Below are 17,414 nucleotides of genomic sequence, written 5' to 3' on the forward strand. Positions count from 1 at the left end.
CGGATTTCCAACACTAAAATTTCTAGCATAAATTTTACCTACGTGTAATAGTTGGTGCTACATTCCATCTTGCAGGGAAGATGAGACTGATAATTCTATGGATGCTCTAGAATTAGTATCAACATTCCGCGTAGGCAAAAGTTATGTCCAAAATTTAGTGTGGGAAATCTGCACGATTTGAAAAGTGATTTTTAAGACCACCTTTAAAGAGTGAAAGTGAGTAAAATGTCACACCCAACCATATCTGACGTAACTACTTATAATAAATAAATTCAAAGTTTTAAAATAAATAATCCACACGTCAAGTAAATGAAACTCACATATTATATAAGTTCAAAACCAACGTTTAGTACATACTTCAAAACATTATGACCAGTAGTGAGACCCCCTCACCACTCTATATACTACACATTTGTCTACATCATTTACTCTATATACTACACATTTATCTACATGCAAAAATGATGAGGAAGAGAAGGTTGCCAAAACGCGCCAGCCACCGAACCTGATAACAAATACAGTTCCTACGACCCACGTCAACCAAAAACTTCACTGATATCTTATTCCTGAAAAATATTAGTGGTTTATATGAGCCACAACTCAGTGTATATAAGCCTTACCTTTAATTTCACACACAAAAGCAAACACATTATTTCACCAACATATATTACCAGAAGTAATTGATGCACTATTTATTAGCACTAAAAATACCTGCAAGTTTACAGGGTAGATCTAGTATAGCTAAAGGTCAGTATCGGGATATCGAACACATGGAATAAGATTGCAACTGGCTATCATATACTAAGCGTCATATACTATTTAAAGACACGGATGTTTTTGTTGGTTTGATTTTATTAAACTAGACTGGAAAATAAATAAACAAATAAAAAAAGCATATAAACAATGATACAAAGCAGACATAAGAATGTAGAATATTAGGATCCAAAACACAATCGACTTTCTTGAATTACAGTCTCTAGAGTTATTAAGTCGGTCACTTAACTGGATTAAACCCTCTCCCAATGTGAGAAATCTGTAGATTAGGTGTTGAAATAAAAGTCCCATTTAAATCTCTAACATCTAACTCCTAAAAGATCGCTAAGACCAATACCTCACGTGAAACCTCAACTCTCCCGAATTCTATTGAATTAAAGTGTGAATTATCCATTTTCCAAGTCAACTATTTCGTCTCCCGAGTACTCTAATCAACTCTAACATGTATTCAAGAGGTAGCTAATCAATTGAATATAGAAAGCGCAAGGATAAATCAAATAACCACAAGAGATAACAAGGAAAATCAATTGAATATCATCACCAAAAATTCCACAATTGATGTTTAACTCATAGACAAGTAAAAACTACAAATAAAGTACGAGATATGAAAGAAATTGATAAAACCCAAGTTTGAATCTTCAATCTTCAGTCTTCTCTTGCCTGGATCTGCAGAACTCCGCTCCAATGGAAGATGGATGAATTTAAGGGTGGAATATGGAATGGAAGAAGTGTAGAGATAGAGAAGGATTGGAGACTCTGAGATAAAGATTATGAATTAGGTTCAGAGGTATTTATAGGCTGGAAAAAGGTTTATTTTTGATAAATTTTGTGCCCTACAAGAAATAGGAGAGATTTGGCTTCACAATATAATAATTTCTTTTCTTCCGTGAATTTCCGCATAAATTTTCGCCAGCTTTGACTGCATTGCGCAACGTTCGTAGAATTGTCATAACTTTCTCCACAGAACTCCGATTGAGACATGCAAGATATCCACGCGAAGCTCTTTCGAAGACGAAGAGAATGGCATGTAGTAAGCACTGACTGGAATTCAAAATCGCTGGCAGAATGGGCTCGAACAGAGGCTGCTGCACTTTAGCCTTTTTTCACCTTTTTTCTATCTTTTATCAACAAACGCGTCAAAAATACCAAATGTATAACATATGCAATTTAAGAACGTAATTTGCATGATTGACATTTAAAACAAGTCAAACCTAATTCTTAAAAACATGCAAAATCTATGTTTGTCAGTAATAAATATCATAAACAATCTAATATTCATATTCACATGCATCTCCGTTCTTTTTATTATTATGTGACAAATCAAGCTTGGTATCTGCCCTAGATTTCCATTGTATACGACCCAAAGGTCCCTTTTTATTATTTGACCATTCCACGAAGGTTCCTCTTTGATTTGACCTTTCCACGAAGGCCCCTCTTTGCATTTTGACATTTTCATGAATGCCCCCTTTTGATTTGACCTTTCAACAAATGTCTCTCTTTGCATATTTTCTTTGACCCATAGATCCATTATCATAGATATCAGACCCATGACAAGATTGTCACATATCCTAAATAATACAATAATTCAAGATATTCTAATGCCACATATAAACATATGATTTGCACCAATCACATATCCATATCATATTTCACAAAATAAATCCAAACAACACGTAACAATATTAGGATCACATTATATAATTCAAATATTCAATCCAATCTAATATATAGCAATCAACTGAATAACATATGTAAAATTAAAAGTATACATGCCTTAAAAGAGATAGATAAAGTAGTTGAACACCGATTCCGTCTCCTGCACTATGACCCTCAATTCTATTTTTTTTCTTTCGTATTTTTCTGCTCCCTTTCAAACCTAAGCTTCGTTATATATATACATGTATATGGCGGTGTAATAGACCGACTCTTGTTTATGTACTAATTAACACTATAAAACAATTAATATTTATGCTAATTATTTTTGTACTCATAATAACTTATGCATATTACGGCAGGAATGATGATAATAATATTAATAATATATAGTTATGTGTATCCATTTGGACTGAGTTGCATTTCCAATAATTCGTGAAATTATAAATCATGCTGAGAGTTGCTAAAATCTTACACGTATCCATGCATAAAACTTTTATGTATATCTCATAGTTAGTAAAACTAATTATACAAGTGTTTATAAATTAACATGTTGTAAGTAGTGCTCATATCTAAATTCCTAATTAAACAAACTATTGCTTATTTATGTACATATACTAAGAACACGTGTGTATATATATATATGGTCATGATAATCTACAAATCATCTATAATACAAATTATACAAACTTTAGGCGTTGACATTCCCTCCGGTGACATAATCTGTATTAGGCGTTGACATTGACATTCCCCTAGTGACAAAATTTGTATTAGGCGTTGACATTCCCCCAAGTGACATAATTTGTATTAAGCGTTGACATTGACATATGAATCTCATTGTTAGCCGTTGATTACTTACAATGAGTGTGTAGGATTAAAGTTTGTAGTTTCTATTATAGATAAGCATTTGTATTTGATCACACCTCTATATATATATATTCAAAAATAATAGTTTAATGCACACACATTCACATTATTACACATGTATACACTTAAATTAACAATTTAATACTTAAGGTAATATATATATAGATATAATATTTATTATGTAAATAAAACTATATAAAAAAATGAAATGATAAATACAAATATTTCAATATGCAAAATGATGCATGTTTTGGGCTAGGAATGTCACATAAAATATTGGGGAGATAGAGAAAAAAAAGTGGATAAAGTATGAGAGAATTTTGTATTTTTAGAAATGAGACTATTTTTTGTTGGCATTTCAAAATAGCAAAATGAGACTATTTTTCGTGACGGATGGAGTACTATTCAGAATCTCAAATAGAACTATAATTTATAGTATTTAAAATTGTCTAAATGGACAATTTAAAATACTATAAATTATAGTTTGATTGTCTACTCACTTTTACATGTTTACGTGAATGTTATTTTTACTATAAACATTTCTAATATTTATATAAGTACTTTAATTTTAATTTTAGATTTATCATCAAATAGTAGTGTATGGTATTATTTGTGAGTTTATTCAATTTTTAAATTACTTTGTACAATGCTAAATTTTTGAACTGAGACGGAGAGATAATTTTATTGATATTTGGCTTATTTGTTGGTCATGATGAGTATATTTTAAAGTTAAGGGTTTAGGATTTAAGTTTCAAGGTTTGAGTTTTTAGTGTAGGGGGTTACTATATTGCAACAAATTAGCTCGACTAGGAAGTGTCTCACCAGTGCAATCTTAAATTATACCTTTTGATAAACAATATCTTAAATCTCATTAGGAGAAGTGGTAATTATACATTCTCTAGGTTTTTTTGGTTTGTGTGATATAAATTTGCTTTATTTTTTAGTCTCAAGGTCAGAGTCATTTTTTATTTTACAAAAATAATGTACAATATTATTTTCCACGTATTTATATTTTAGCTGAATCCTAACTTCCTTCGTTTGTTTTTACTAAACGGGCCATAATAAAACATAAACTAAAAATAACTGTTTTTCTGAAAAAAATGGAGTAATATATAGAGAGAGTTTAAATGATTCATTTTTTAATTTTAAATGCAAAATGATTAATTCATATTTTCATATAATTAAATGTATCAGTTTCAAATTCGTTATTGTGTATCAATTTCAAATTCGTTATTGTTTGTGTTGTCTCTATGCTGAATTAATTGCTTAGTTTTGCTTGTGTTGTGTGCATTCATCTTGGTGATAATTAAAATTGTGATTTACTAATGAATTTGAATCTTTTACAACAAATAATAAATGTACACATCCATTTAGAATTCTTTTACTACAATTGATTGCATATTAATTAGAGAAAATGAGTTTCCGTCATTATGGTGCAATTGTACACAAACCAGCAACAACAATACAAAATCAATTGATTCAAATTCTTTTTTATTGCTAATTGATTATAACGTGAGAGGTCAAACAATTTGTAACTCAATTGTTATTAATTTAATTTATAATAAATAACATTGGATTAAATTCACTAAGAATACGAAAAGCTACCTGTTTTCTATAAATTTGACTTGTACAAGGATGATTTACTGAAACGGAAATACGAAATTTGATTCGACTTTGTTCTACATAATAATTGAGTTCTACCAAGCGAATAAGCTTGAAGAATTGATGGAAATTAATTCTTGCCATTTTAATAATAAATTTATTTATTAATTAAAATTGATTTTTTAAATAGTTTATGATTTGAAACGTAAAAAATAGTAGACATTTATTATTGATATAATTTGTAACAAATGATATTAAACTTGGTATTGAATGTCATTTTAATAAAAAAGTTATTTATTGATTAAAATAGTTTTTTATTAATAGTCCATGATTTAATTCGGTGGAGTATTTTTCTCTAAGCATTTTGCTTTCCACGGTCTAAAAACCACCGTGACCTTTAATTATCATTTCTTCTCTAAGCATTTCACCTACAAATATTAAATTTTACGTAAATTTTGGTAAACGTTTCATACGTAAATATTAAAATTATGTTGAAGAGGGTGGAAACTAAAACGTTTTTTATGAATTGTGGAACTTGAAAGGTTAACTTTTAGTTTTTGTCTATAAATACATGTTCTTTCATTGTTATTCATATTTGCATTTTTGTTGGATATTGTTGAGGTCCGAGGAATTACAAGAAGAATATCGACATGAACCTCCCGAACCATATTGACGCGGAGGACACATCGATGCAGATGGCGGTCGACTATTTCATGTATGTGGCAGCGATGGAGCCATAGATCTAAGGGTTTTTTGTGTTGTTTTATGTGATTTCGCCATTAGGTTAGTCATATTCGAGCTGTCTATAGTTGCTCAGTTAATTGGTTGACGAGTATCTGTATTTTGTGCATGGTAGTAGAGAGACATGACAAATTTAGGATTTGAATCTGTATTTTTTATTGAGTTTCTCAATAAAAATTGTACATTATTAAAAAATAAGGTAGAAGGACTGAAGGATGATGGAAGAAGGAAGAATGAAGGTTTAGGCTTTTTCGGTATTCAAATTATTAATTTATATAACCACCATTTTGGTTAATTTAATCATGGTAATTATATTACTCTTATGTACTATACATTTGTTAGTTTAAGTATTTTTTTACTTGCGTTGCAATCCGTACTAACTTATATAACCATCATTTTGGTTAATTTAAACCACAATAATTATATCTTAATTCGTGTAATTTTAAAATATTTTAATCCGTGCGTAGCACGGGTGTGATACTAGTTTATATAAATAGTCTACTTTCAATACTTCTACACATAAATATATACTCCTATTTAATAAAATATTATAAGTATGCATTTGGACTATTGTGCCCCTTATTAATTGGCTTGCATCAAATATTGTTATTTTAGCGAAACAAACTATTAGGAATATTAAAATTATGAAAGTTGACTACTATTATATAAAATATCTAAAAAATAACTAATGAGAAAATATAATTAATGTGGGCTGTTACAGCTCAAAAAAGATTGAGGAAAATTGGAAATGAACACGTATTGTATGGGAAAGAATGTTTGTATTTTTGTAGGCTATATTAATACATTAATACAAAAATACAATGGGCAGATAAGATTTTCCAGTTTACTTTTCTAATATGAGTGAATGCAGATAAGTTTATAATTATTATGAGTGAATGCAGATGAGTTTGTAATTATGATTAAAGATAGGATGTGAAGATATGTGCAGATAAGCATGCTACTTTTGAATTATAGGAGTATATTCCTTTTTTAAAATATATGAAAAAATGTTATACATACCGATGGAATACATCTATAAAAGTTGTATATTTATTGAGAATAAGTATTAATGCTACGAAATCGTGGTTAATTATAATTTTACAGGCTTGAAAGTGGGTATAGTACATTTGCATCTTTTGTTATTGATAAATGAGGATCAATTGAAAGGTCGCGGGTGGATTCAAATCAAAGATGTTTAGTTCAGGATATTAACCACTCTATCACTATGATAGCATACGAAGACAAAATTTTGACGTTGGGGACCCAAGTCACTCATGGAATATTTTTTTGGAATCGACATCATGGTGAATAGTAATAGGCCTGTGGCATAAAATATAAGACATAATGATGAATAGCAAGAAAATAATAATAAAAATTTAATTGAAACTATAAGTATATAGAGTCGTCGTGAAATTCGTATTTTAAAGTTTTTTATTTAAAATGAGTAAACACAAATAATGAAAATAAAAATCACGTGAATAAGTAAATAAGAAAATAAGTGTAAAAGTACGTAAAAATGAAACTTAAAACTGGAAATTGTGCATATAGAGTAAAATTAAAACATAAAAATAGGTGAAAATAATTGTGCACGTAAATTAGAAAATAGGTGCAAGTAAATAAGAAATAACGCTAAAAATCAAATGTATATAAATGAAATAGCGGTAGGTTCAATTTTTGGACATAAAAGTTTAAGAAGCTAAAATAAGAAATTGACATAATAATGCAAATAAAATAAGTAAAGGAATGGATTTGTAACCACCGAGATTCGAACTTGGGATAGAACAGTGAAAGGCTCTAACCATCTGCATGGGTTCACGTATAACTCGCGCGAACAATTATCACGTCTTGTTTTGCATGAATTCACGTTATCGTTATTAGTACTAACCTTCATCCCATAATTGACAATCGATACAAATGTTTACAAAATCTATAACTCGCACATTCAATTATCACGTCTTGTGTTGCATGGATCCACGTTAACATTACTAGTAACTGACAATTATCTCACACCTGACAGTCAATACGGATTTAAAAAACATATAACTCGCGCAAACAATTATTACGTATTGTGCTGCATGGATTATTGTTACCGTTACTAGTAACTGACTTTCGTCCCATATTAGATATCCGATACAGTTATTTTTTAAAAAAGGCAGAACTCATACAACTAATTATTATTGTCTTGCGTTGCATGGATTCACGTTATTATTACTACGTAACTGACCTTCGTTCCCACATCTATTAGTTGACATATAATAAAAAAAACGCATAATTAACTCGCACAATCGATTATTACTGTCTTACGTTGCATATATTCACCCTATCGTTAGTAGCAACACACACTCGTATCATACTTGATGATCAGCACACGGCCTAAAAAACTTTTGAATTGGGCATGTTCATTACCTTAATCATCTATTTATCAACTAAAAATCCAAAATCGTTACCTGAGATCTTTAAATTCTACATATTTCATCTGATCTGATGATAATTCAAAGGCGGTTGATTTTATAACAATTGTTTGATTGTTTAATTGAAGACAAGCATATATGGAAAAGAGCGGGAGACATTTTTGCACAAATCCAGAAAAATGTAATGTAATTCCGAAAAAGAAAAGCGAAATAATGAAAAGAGAGAGAATCGAAGAAAGATTTGTTAGAGAGAGGAGTAATTTGTCTGTGTAATTCACACCTGTCAAAGGAGAAGCACTATATATAGAGCGGCAGAAGCAGAAGCCCCACTCACTCTTCAGGTGCCAACGGCGGGAAATCAATTTTTCGTTTCTGCCATTGAAAAACCCTAATAAAAAATCACCTCATTATTCCCCACAGCCACAGGGGGAGAAGAAGAGCCATGGCTGCCGACGCATTCCCCGAAAACGGCGGTGCGAAGCTCAGCGACAACGATGAATTTCACAGGAGCGACGCGCCGCTCAAGTACATCCCGCTCTGCGAGGTGTACTCTGCTACATCTCCCCGCGTCACCGCCTCCGGATCGAAGAAGGTCAAGGCTGCAGCCAGGAAGCCTCCGCAAACGAACGGCCATGGTCAATTGACGGGGCACCCGATCACGCCGGAGTCTCAGTTCGCTGTAGTCTACTCGAGGCGCCGGAAGAGGGCGGAGAGCACCAATTTTATGAAGGGGCTGCTTTCGGAGAGTTTGAATGCGGAATTGGAGGTTGACGGTAGGGCGGAGGGGGCTGTCATGAAGCGGAGGAGGTTTCGGAATTTGGAAGTGGGGAGTGATTGTAAGTTGTCGGGGGAATCCGATGCTCCGACGCTGTTGAGTGATGATCTTGACAAAATTAACTGTAAAATTGTTCGGGAAACCAGGAATGTGTGTAAAATTGATAATAGTAGCAAGACGAAAAAACAAAAAAATTATTCTTCGGAGACTGCTGTAAAGAATTCAGGAGCTGGACGGATGAAGAAATGGGTCCGGTATGTGTTGGTCCATTTTCTATCCTTTTTGTGCTCAAGCTCACATGTTGATGATGTTTTCATGGTGTATGTACTTTGTTTTTTGGGTGCAGTCTGAGTTTCGATGGAGTTGATCCCGAGAAGTTCATTGAGTTACAATGCAAGGTCAGAACTTTTATAGCCAATAACAGTAATAACTACATTTCACATATGAGCTTCAATTTATGAATCTGCTGGAAACAATAGGACAATCTGTATAACTTTCACATGTAATTGATCTCTCGTATTTCATGTTCAAATTATTGCTGTATGGAACAGGTCTACTGGCCACTAGATGCAAGCTGGTATTGTGCCCATATAACAGGGTACAATTCCGAAACTGGTCAGCACCATGTAATGCTCTTTTACTTAACACTAATTTAATTAACGTATATCTATATTATGCGCCTAAGTTAATGCTGGCACATTGGTAATATGTGGGGGGAACTATGCAGTTGAAGTATGAGGATGGAGAGCAAGAAGACCTGGTTATATCTAATGAACGTATAAAGTTTTATATCTCGTCCAAGGAGATGCAAATTATGGAGTTGAAGTTATGTGAGAAGAGCTCTGAAGCTGATGAACTTGATGCTAACGAGATGATGGTTCTGGCCGCCACTTTAGATGATGATTGCCAAGAGATTGAAACCGGTGATCTAATTTGGGCTAAACTTACTGGTTTGTCACTATCTCCTTCTGGTTTTGCATTAAGTTTAAAAGCTGGTCTATCTGGTGGACTGCACTACCTGATCATTGCAGTTTAGTTCATTTTCATTTAAGAGTTCTGATATTTGATGGGTTCAGATAAGTAAAGATAGAAAGGTTTCACGAACTTTGATATCTGTAAGACAGTAAGACCATACAGAAATGGTTTCCTTTGCCTTTTCTCGCATCAACAGGAGCATATTAAAAGCACACACAATTGTTTCATTCTGTGTACATAATAAGCTGCAAGCTCATCCTTTCCAGCCCCTGCACATAATCTTATTTTTTTTCTAATATGATTGCCCTTCACAGCATATTTTCTGTTTTTGTGGGATCAGGGAATTTGTGTTCTCCCATGTTCTGTTTCTTTCTGTTGCAATATATGCTGGCTGCCTGAGGCTCCTCTTTTGTTATTTTGTACACATTACTTTCTCATTTTTACAAGTTTTCTAAATATATGCTGTTACCTGTATTTTGCTCTGATGTAGGACATGCTGCATGGCCAGCAATTGTTTTAGACGAATCTCATGTGGGTAAACACAAGGGATTGAACAAAATTTCTGGAGAAAAGTCTGTGATTGTACAATTCTTTGGCACCTATGATTTTGCTAGGTATAATTAATGACTTAAAGTTGAAGATTCTTTGGAGAGTGATTATTTTGCTAAAAATTGGTCACCTTTTCAGTCTTCTCCATTTATATTTGCTTTTTTATCAGGGTTCCGCGCAAACAAGTTATCCAATTCCTCAAGGGCCTTTTTTCGTCCTGTCATTCAAAGTGCAAGAAACCTAGTTTTGTTCGAGGATTGGAGGAGGCAAAAGTGTGAGTCATTAATTAATCTGCATTGTTAGATTATCATACTATATTTTTTGTTCAGTACTAATGCTGTCAGACAAGAGACACAAAGTGTTCTTAGGATAGGATGGTTGCGAATTTGTAATTCATGTCTGCTTCTTTTTAGTCATCTTTTCTTCAGTTTTCTGTTTCCATAGCCAAAGTGATTTGACCTTAAACCTTAGCGCACTAGCTTTCTTTGTCTGGACTTTGGATTTTGGGGTAATTGAGATGGCTATGGTACTAGCTGAGCCTCAATATGAAGAAGTGCCTCAGTAAACTGGGTGTTCAATTGTGTTGGATGAGTTGGAGACGCAACCTGGCAAACTCACGCAACCTGGCAAACTCTAAATATGACGTTTCATGTTTGCATGTTTTGAATTTCTTTTGGATTTTCATTTCTGCCATAGGCATGCTTACTCACAATGTTACCCTCTTGAAACATTATTTGACTGATTGTTGCCATACACCTAATTCTTAAGATGTATTCAGATATCTTAGTGAACAGCGGCTACCTGAAAGAATGCAGCAGCTGCGAGATGGTGTTGAAGGTGATGTTAAGGATAATAGAAGCAGGGAGAATGAAGATGGTGCTGACTCGGATGGTGAGTCTATAAGCCATGACGAGATACTTAAGAAACTTGATGATCTCAAAAGCTCTAAATTGGAAGATGGAGAGCTGCAAATAGTAAGCCTCGGTAAGTCATGTTAATTTATCATATTCATAATATATGGCTGCATTTGTTGCTTTCTCTAGTTTATAAATTAGGCCTTGTTTGTTTTCTCTGGGCACTACATTGTGTTATCGAATATATTGTAAGGACCTTCAATGCTGTAACTTTCTGTTGGTGGTCCTTGGTGCTTAGTACCTTTTATGAGGCAGGAGCTCCACGGTAATTGACAAATCAGTTTGTGCATGTGAATCATTATGCAGGAAAGATTGTCAGAGACTCCAGCAATTTCCAAAATGAGAAATACATATGGCCTGAGGGTTATAGTGCTGTAAGGAAGTTTACATCTTTTTCAGGTGAATTATTAATTGCAAAGGTGTTTCTGTTATTTCGTTTTGCTTATTATGATTTACGTATCTTACTCATCACTTCTATCAATTTACATTTCACTTCTGCTTCAGATCCAACTGTGCATACTATGTATAAGATGGAAGTACTGCGAGATGTTGACTCGAGGACAAGACCTCTATTTAAAGTTACAGGAGATAATGGAGAAGAGGTATCAGATAAAGCTATCTTATCAAATTTTTTTGGCAGCTTTTACCTTTCTCAGTATGTTTTCCTTTTTATTTGCCGTTCTATTTTCCTTCCGTGTAGTTATGCCTTCCCTGCCTGAGGTTTGTATTTAGTGTTTCATATTTAAAATAAATTAGTAAACTTGTGAATTTCTCTGGAAGAGTGATCATGCCAATGCCAGATGGATTAGTAAAAGTAGCAAAAAGCACACCTTTTGTGATGCTTGCTTTGGTTCCGCACACTTAGTTACTGCCTACTCATGAGGCGGCGTACTTAAGATTTGTCATGTTGTCTTTGTCTTTCTTTTGCAGTTCAATGGACCAACTCCATCAGCTTGCTGGAATAAAATTTACAAAAAGATCAGGATCGTGCAAATCAGAAATAAAGACAATAAAGCTGATCAGAAATTTTCCTCTGGTTCTTATATGTTTGGTTTTTCCCACCCAAAAGTTTTCAGACTCATAAAGGTACTTATTCACTTAACCTGATTGTTTACTCTAAAATCATACTAGTAATTTTTTTTATAGTCATCTATGTACCTTAATTTATTTACCAGCCTACCTAGTTTGGTTGTCAAAATATCTTGTGAATTGTGACACATCAGGCTCATTTGATTTGTTTTGGTGGAACTGTACTTGGCTCACTTATGCCTTTATAGCCTTCATATTAATGTAGTATTATATTTTACAGGAGATGTCGCGATCAGCGGCGAAGTCTTCCCAGTTGGCCTCTAGGAAAATGAAAAACTCATCTGTTGGTTACAGACCTGTTACAGTTACATGGATGGACCTTGACAAGTGCAATGTTTGCCATATGGATGAGGTTTAATTTTTTTTTGTTTTTTTGTTTTTTTGTTTTTTGTTTTTTGTGGAAAGGGATTGACTCCTAACTCAGTTTTCAATTGGCTTCTGTCATTTCATGTTTTCTTCTGCTTTGATTAAATCTAAATTGCGTGAGTTACCAGGAAGTGTGGTTTGCTGCATTTTTTCTAATATATTTAAACATCATTTCATTACCAGCAAAACTATATTGCATATTTGTTGAATAATAATGATTTCCGTATATAATTCAGGAGTACGAGAACAATTTATTTCTTCAGTGTGACAAATGCAGAATGATGGTAAGTCTATACCTTGCGACGTTTATTATCTGCTTTGTCTTGAAATGAAGCATTGATCCATTATTTACATTAATTCAGCGCTGGTCCTCCTTGCTGTCAAGGAGTCATTGTTATAAATACCTTTCCTTTTTTATTTTCTAAAATTATTCTCAGTGTTATGTTAGAGAGGCTTGCTCACTCAATTAATTTTTTTTTACTGATTTCAATTGTTAGTTTTAGCAACTCCAGAATGATTTATGCAACTCAAGTGTTGTCCTGTATACCTATTCAGGTTCATGCTAGATGCTACGGAGAACTAGAGCCCAGTGATGGAGTGCTTTGGTTATGCAACTTATGCCGTCCTGGAGCACCTGAATCTCCTCTGTGCTGCCTTTGTCCTGTAGTAGGTACTTAAAAGATTAATACTACTTTGATATTCAACTTCTTCACAGGGTCCATTTGGTGTATTCAATAATCAATAAATAAAACCAGCTTGATGGTCTGAATAAATTTAATTTCAGGAGGTGCTATGAAACCCACAACCAATGACAGTTGGGCTCATCTGGCTTGCGGCATATGGATTCCGGGTTTCTATTTTTCCCCTACATTATACAAGTTCATGCCTTATTCTTTTTTGAATTAAGATTCTTAGCTTACTCATCTATTTTCATGCAGAAACATGTTTATTAGATGTTAAAAAAATGGAACCTATTGATGGGATTGATCGAATCAACAAGGTATCTCGGTCTCCTCTCTCTTTCTAAGTCTGCCTAATTTAACTTTTTGTGTGTGTACCAGTTGATCACCAATCGCGGACAAGCATATTTGCCCTACAATCTTTCCTGATCTACTTTGCAGATATTTCTTTGTGGGGGAATGTGTTATTCTGCACTATGTTTACATGGCATTGGTTAAGTACTCTACATGATTGAACATTAGCTGATAGTTCTTTTTTTCTGTGAAGGATCGGTGGAAGCTACTTTGCAGCATCTGTCACGTTTCTCATGGAGCGTGCATACAGGTAGATATTGTTTTTTGCCCTTATGAAATTAAAATATGGATTAAATTTTAGCTGATAGTTCATATTTTCCTGACAAATGCCTTCTCTAGAAACTTTGCCGTGTTCATCTTATTTTCTTCTTTTGAAAATCTCAAATTATCTGTGTATTCCATTATATTAATATATATCATGTCTCTTCAGTGCTCCAACATTAATTGTCGTGTGTCATACCATCCCCTGTGTGCACGTGCTGCCGGCTTTTGCCTCGAGGTATGATGTTTGGGTATTTAAACCATGTGCTTAAGCATACTCCATTAGTTGTGTAAACTTCTCTTCTTACTTGGGATTGTCTATTACATATGTAGACTGAGGACATGGATAGAGTCCACACAGCTCCTCTTGATGAGGATGACGAGTATCAGTCCATTCAGCTTCTTTCTTTCTGTGAGAGACACAGGCCCAAGTCTAATGAAAATGTGGCTTCTGACAAACGAATTGTTCAAAAGGCTAGTGAAGATGAACATGCTGAATATATTCCACCTATAAACCCTAGCGGTTGCGCTCGCACTGGTATAGTCATATCTACTGTTCTCCCAACTTTTGATAAGATTTTCAGTTTCATGATTTTGTTTTTGTCTGATGGAATGTATCATTTTCTCTAATCGTGTTATATAGCTATTAATTTTCTATTTTGGAATTCAATAAGGGAGAGGCTTAAACTCTGTTTAGCTTGACAAAATAGGTGATTAGCTAAATCACTCTGCTTGGGTCTATGTTCTGCTCTAAGCTAGTCTACTAAATAATAACTAAAGTTGTAAGTAGGATTGCTCTATGTTTAAGAGGATCTCTTTGGAAATAAAGGAGCATTATATTCATGGACATCTAATTTCCCTTTTTCCATGTCTGTTAGAAATTTATGATTACCGGAAGAAGCATGCAAAAAATGGACAAGATGGTCCGTCATCAAAGCGCTTGTATGTGGAGAATGTGCCACATATACCAGGTGGGTTCAGCCATCATATGCCCTTGTGGAACAAAACGTCCTCAAATGAACCTGGTAGTTCCAAGCACTCTGTAGACCTTCTGGAGTTAAGAAGCTTGCAACTAAAGTCATCTCGTGAGTTTCTTTCGGTTGCTGATAAGTACAACCACATGAGGGAGACCTATAGGAGGAGACTGGCATATGGTAATCTTTCTTATACTAGTGGTTTAGTTTTAAATTCTAATTGTTGTTAAGGTTTCTCTTTCATGAGTGTGGGTTCCATAATCTTGCCTTTTGATTCAATAGACTATCTGCGAGTACTCCGTTTATTAATCCTTTACCTTTTGAAAATGATTTGGCCACAGGGAAGTCTCGTATACATGGTTTTGGTGTCTTCACTAAACTTCCATATAAAGCTGGAGACATGGTAAATTGCTATGACAGACATCTCTTTCTAATTTTTGGGGTTCTATATATTAAGTTACCATTCTGTTGCATTTAAGGTGATTGAGTATACTGGGGACATTATTCGGGGTTCTGTAGCCGACAGAAGAGAACACTTGTCTTACAACAAACTTGTGGTAAGTGCCTACTTATAATCTAATTTTCCTATTAAAATGTATTTTCTCCTGTAGCTTCCTATGATATATATATCTGCCGAGTGTCGTTATTTGCTTCGTATTATCTCTAGCCTCTTTAGCTTATCGAAATGCCATTTGCTTGTGTTATTCTTTTTATCCCTTTGTTTGTAATATATTCATCGGTTCTATATTGAATGACCTTCAGCTGTAAGTCTGCATCAGTATTGAGTGTTGGTAGCTCATCTCACTTAAAACTGCTTCTAAAGTGCCAGTAGATATGTGTTTTTGGATTATCCTAACATTTCTTCCGTGCAGGGGGCTGGAACTTATATGTTCCGGATTGATGATAACCGTGTTTTAGATGCCACCAAGGCAGGAAGCATAGCACATTTGATTAACCACTCATGTGAAGTATGTATTGATATTGGCAGCTTTACCGTTTAGTTTTAAGTTGACCTCCAGAAGACTAACTGTTTCTTCTTACAGTCAAACTGTTATTCAAGAGTAATTACTGTCAATGACAACAACCACATAATTATATTCGCGAAGCGGGACATCAATTATGGTGAAGAACTAACATATGATTACAGGTTTTCTACCTCATCCAGCTATTGTACTTTTTTTATCAATAAGGGTACTCATGTTTTCTTGTGGCAGATTTTCTTCAATTGGTGAAAGACTAGCTTGTTATTGTGGATCTTCTAGATGCCGGGGTGTAGTGAATGACGTTGAGTCTGAAGAAAGAGTAAAAAAACTACATGTACCCAGCAGTGAATTGACAGATTGGAAAGGAGAATAAAAGAGGTCAGTTATTCCATATAGTCTTCAATAATTTCCATAATATAATAAATGAATACTTCAAGAGCCTTTTGCTTGACAATGGCGAAGTCTGTAATGAAATGAAGAGTTTTATTTGCAATCTCTCTCTCTTTTTTTTTGCTTTTTTTTCTTATGTTGTTGAAGATTCTATGTCTATGTGAATTGCTGCTGCCTTGCTGAATGCTGTCCTTGTCTAAACCTGTATATGCGGCACTGTTTCTCATTAACTAAGAGTGTACTAGCTTGGAATCCTTAAGGTTTATTTCCACATCGTTTTACTCTAATACACGATGCATTCATCCGATTCAGAAAGTTCCACATTCGAGACTCATCTTATAAAACCTTGCTGAATCTCCATGTGTTCCGTCTCTCTTTCTCAATATTTCTAACATTACAAGTCTGATTGATTTGGTTAGTGTTACATCAAATTGTGCTTCTTAATGTCTCATCTCTTCGTGTGGGTTGTGTGTCCACCCATTTTCTTTTACTGTTACACTTGCAAGATGAGAGTTGCACTCATATTTCTGGCACTGATGGATGTTTGCACATATACATTGCACAGAAGCTCGTTTTGGCGCACCATGGAATAGGGGAGGAGCATGGAAGATGTTGCCGTGGGTGGCCATTGCTGAGCTAGAGATGTCTGTACCTCATTATTTTCTTTTGCCCAGAGACTACAGTATATTGCTACATAGGATAAGACCAATAAGGATTCTTAATTCTTAATTTATTTCTCATGCCTGTAAAAAGAAAAGGTTTTGCCTCTGATTGAGAGGTGATTCCTTCATCAGTTGGCAGCTATTTTTTCTTTTATTGAAAGAAAAACCACAGTTTAGGTAACCCTGTTTGTCCCTTTCATTATTTTGTTTCGTTCTTTTTCTCAAATCGACAAATAAGTAGAAATTTAAAGGCCGCGCAATAGTTGATTCGAACCCAAGACTTTTAGACTCACGGCATTCAACCACTCTATCACTAGGCTAATTGTAACCAAAAAAAGTTGTGTAATATTGGAATATGGAAGTCAATTGAATCAATTTGTTTCTCTTCTTGGAA

General features: G+C 34.0%; 1 protein-coding gene across 1 annotated transcript; it reads left to right on the forward strand.

Annotated features, from left to right (window-relative positions):
* The first annotated feature begins 8,224 nt into the window (after window positions 1-8,224).
* Window positions 8,225-17,201, forward strand: LOC121806025 (histone-lysine N-methyltransferase ATX2-like). Its single transcript, XM_042206094.1, has 25 exons — window positions 8,225-9,077; window positions 9,170-9,221; window positions 9,375-9,449; window positions 9,551-9,773; window positions 10,289-10,412; window positions 10,517-10,621; window positions 11,126-11,331; window positions 11,568-11,660; window positions 11,766-11,863; window positions 12,192-12,347; window positions 12,571-12,702; window positions 12,953-13,000; window positions 13,272-13,386; window positions 13,501-13,566; window positions 13,655-13,716; window positions 13,944-14,000; window positions 14,181-14,249; window positions 14,345-14,549; window positions 14,890-15,165; window positions 15,327-15,388; window positions 15,465-15,542; window positions 15,858-15,953; window positions 16,029-16,132; window positions 16,200-16,346; window positions 16,924-17,201. The coding sequence occupies exons 1-24, from the start codon at window positions 8,491-8,493 to the stop codon at window positions 16,339-16,341; spliced, it is 3,231 nt and encodes a 1,076-aa protein (XP_042062028.1). The 5' UTR covers window positions 8,225-8,490; the 3' UTR covers window positions 16,342-16,346; window positions 16,924-17,201.
* Window positions 17,202-17,414: the final 213 nt, after the last annotated feature.

Source organism: Salvia splendens, chromosome 5, assembly GCF_004379255.2.
Source record: "Salvia splendens isolate huo1 chromosome 5, SspV2, whole genome shotgun sequence".
Lineage (NCBI taxonomy): Eukaryota > Viridiplantae > Streptophyta > Magnoliopsida > Lamiales > Lamiaceae > Salvia > Salvia splendens.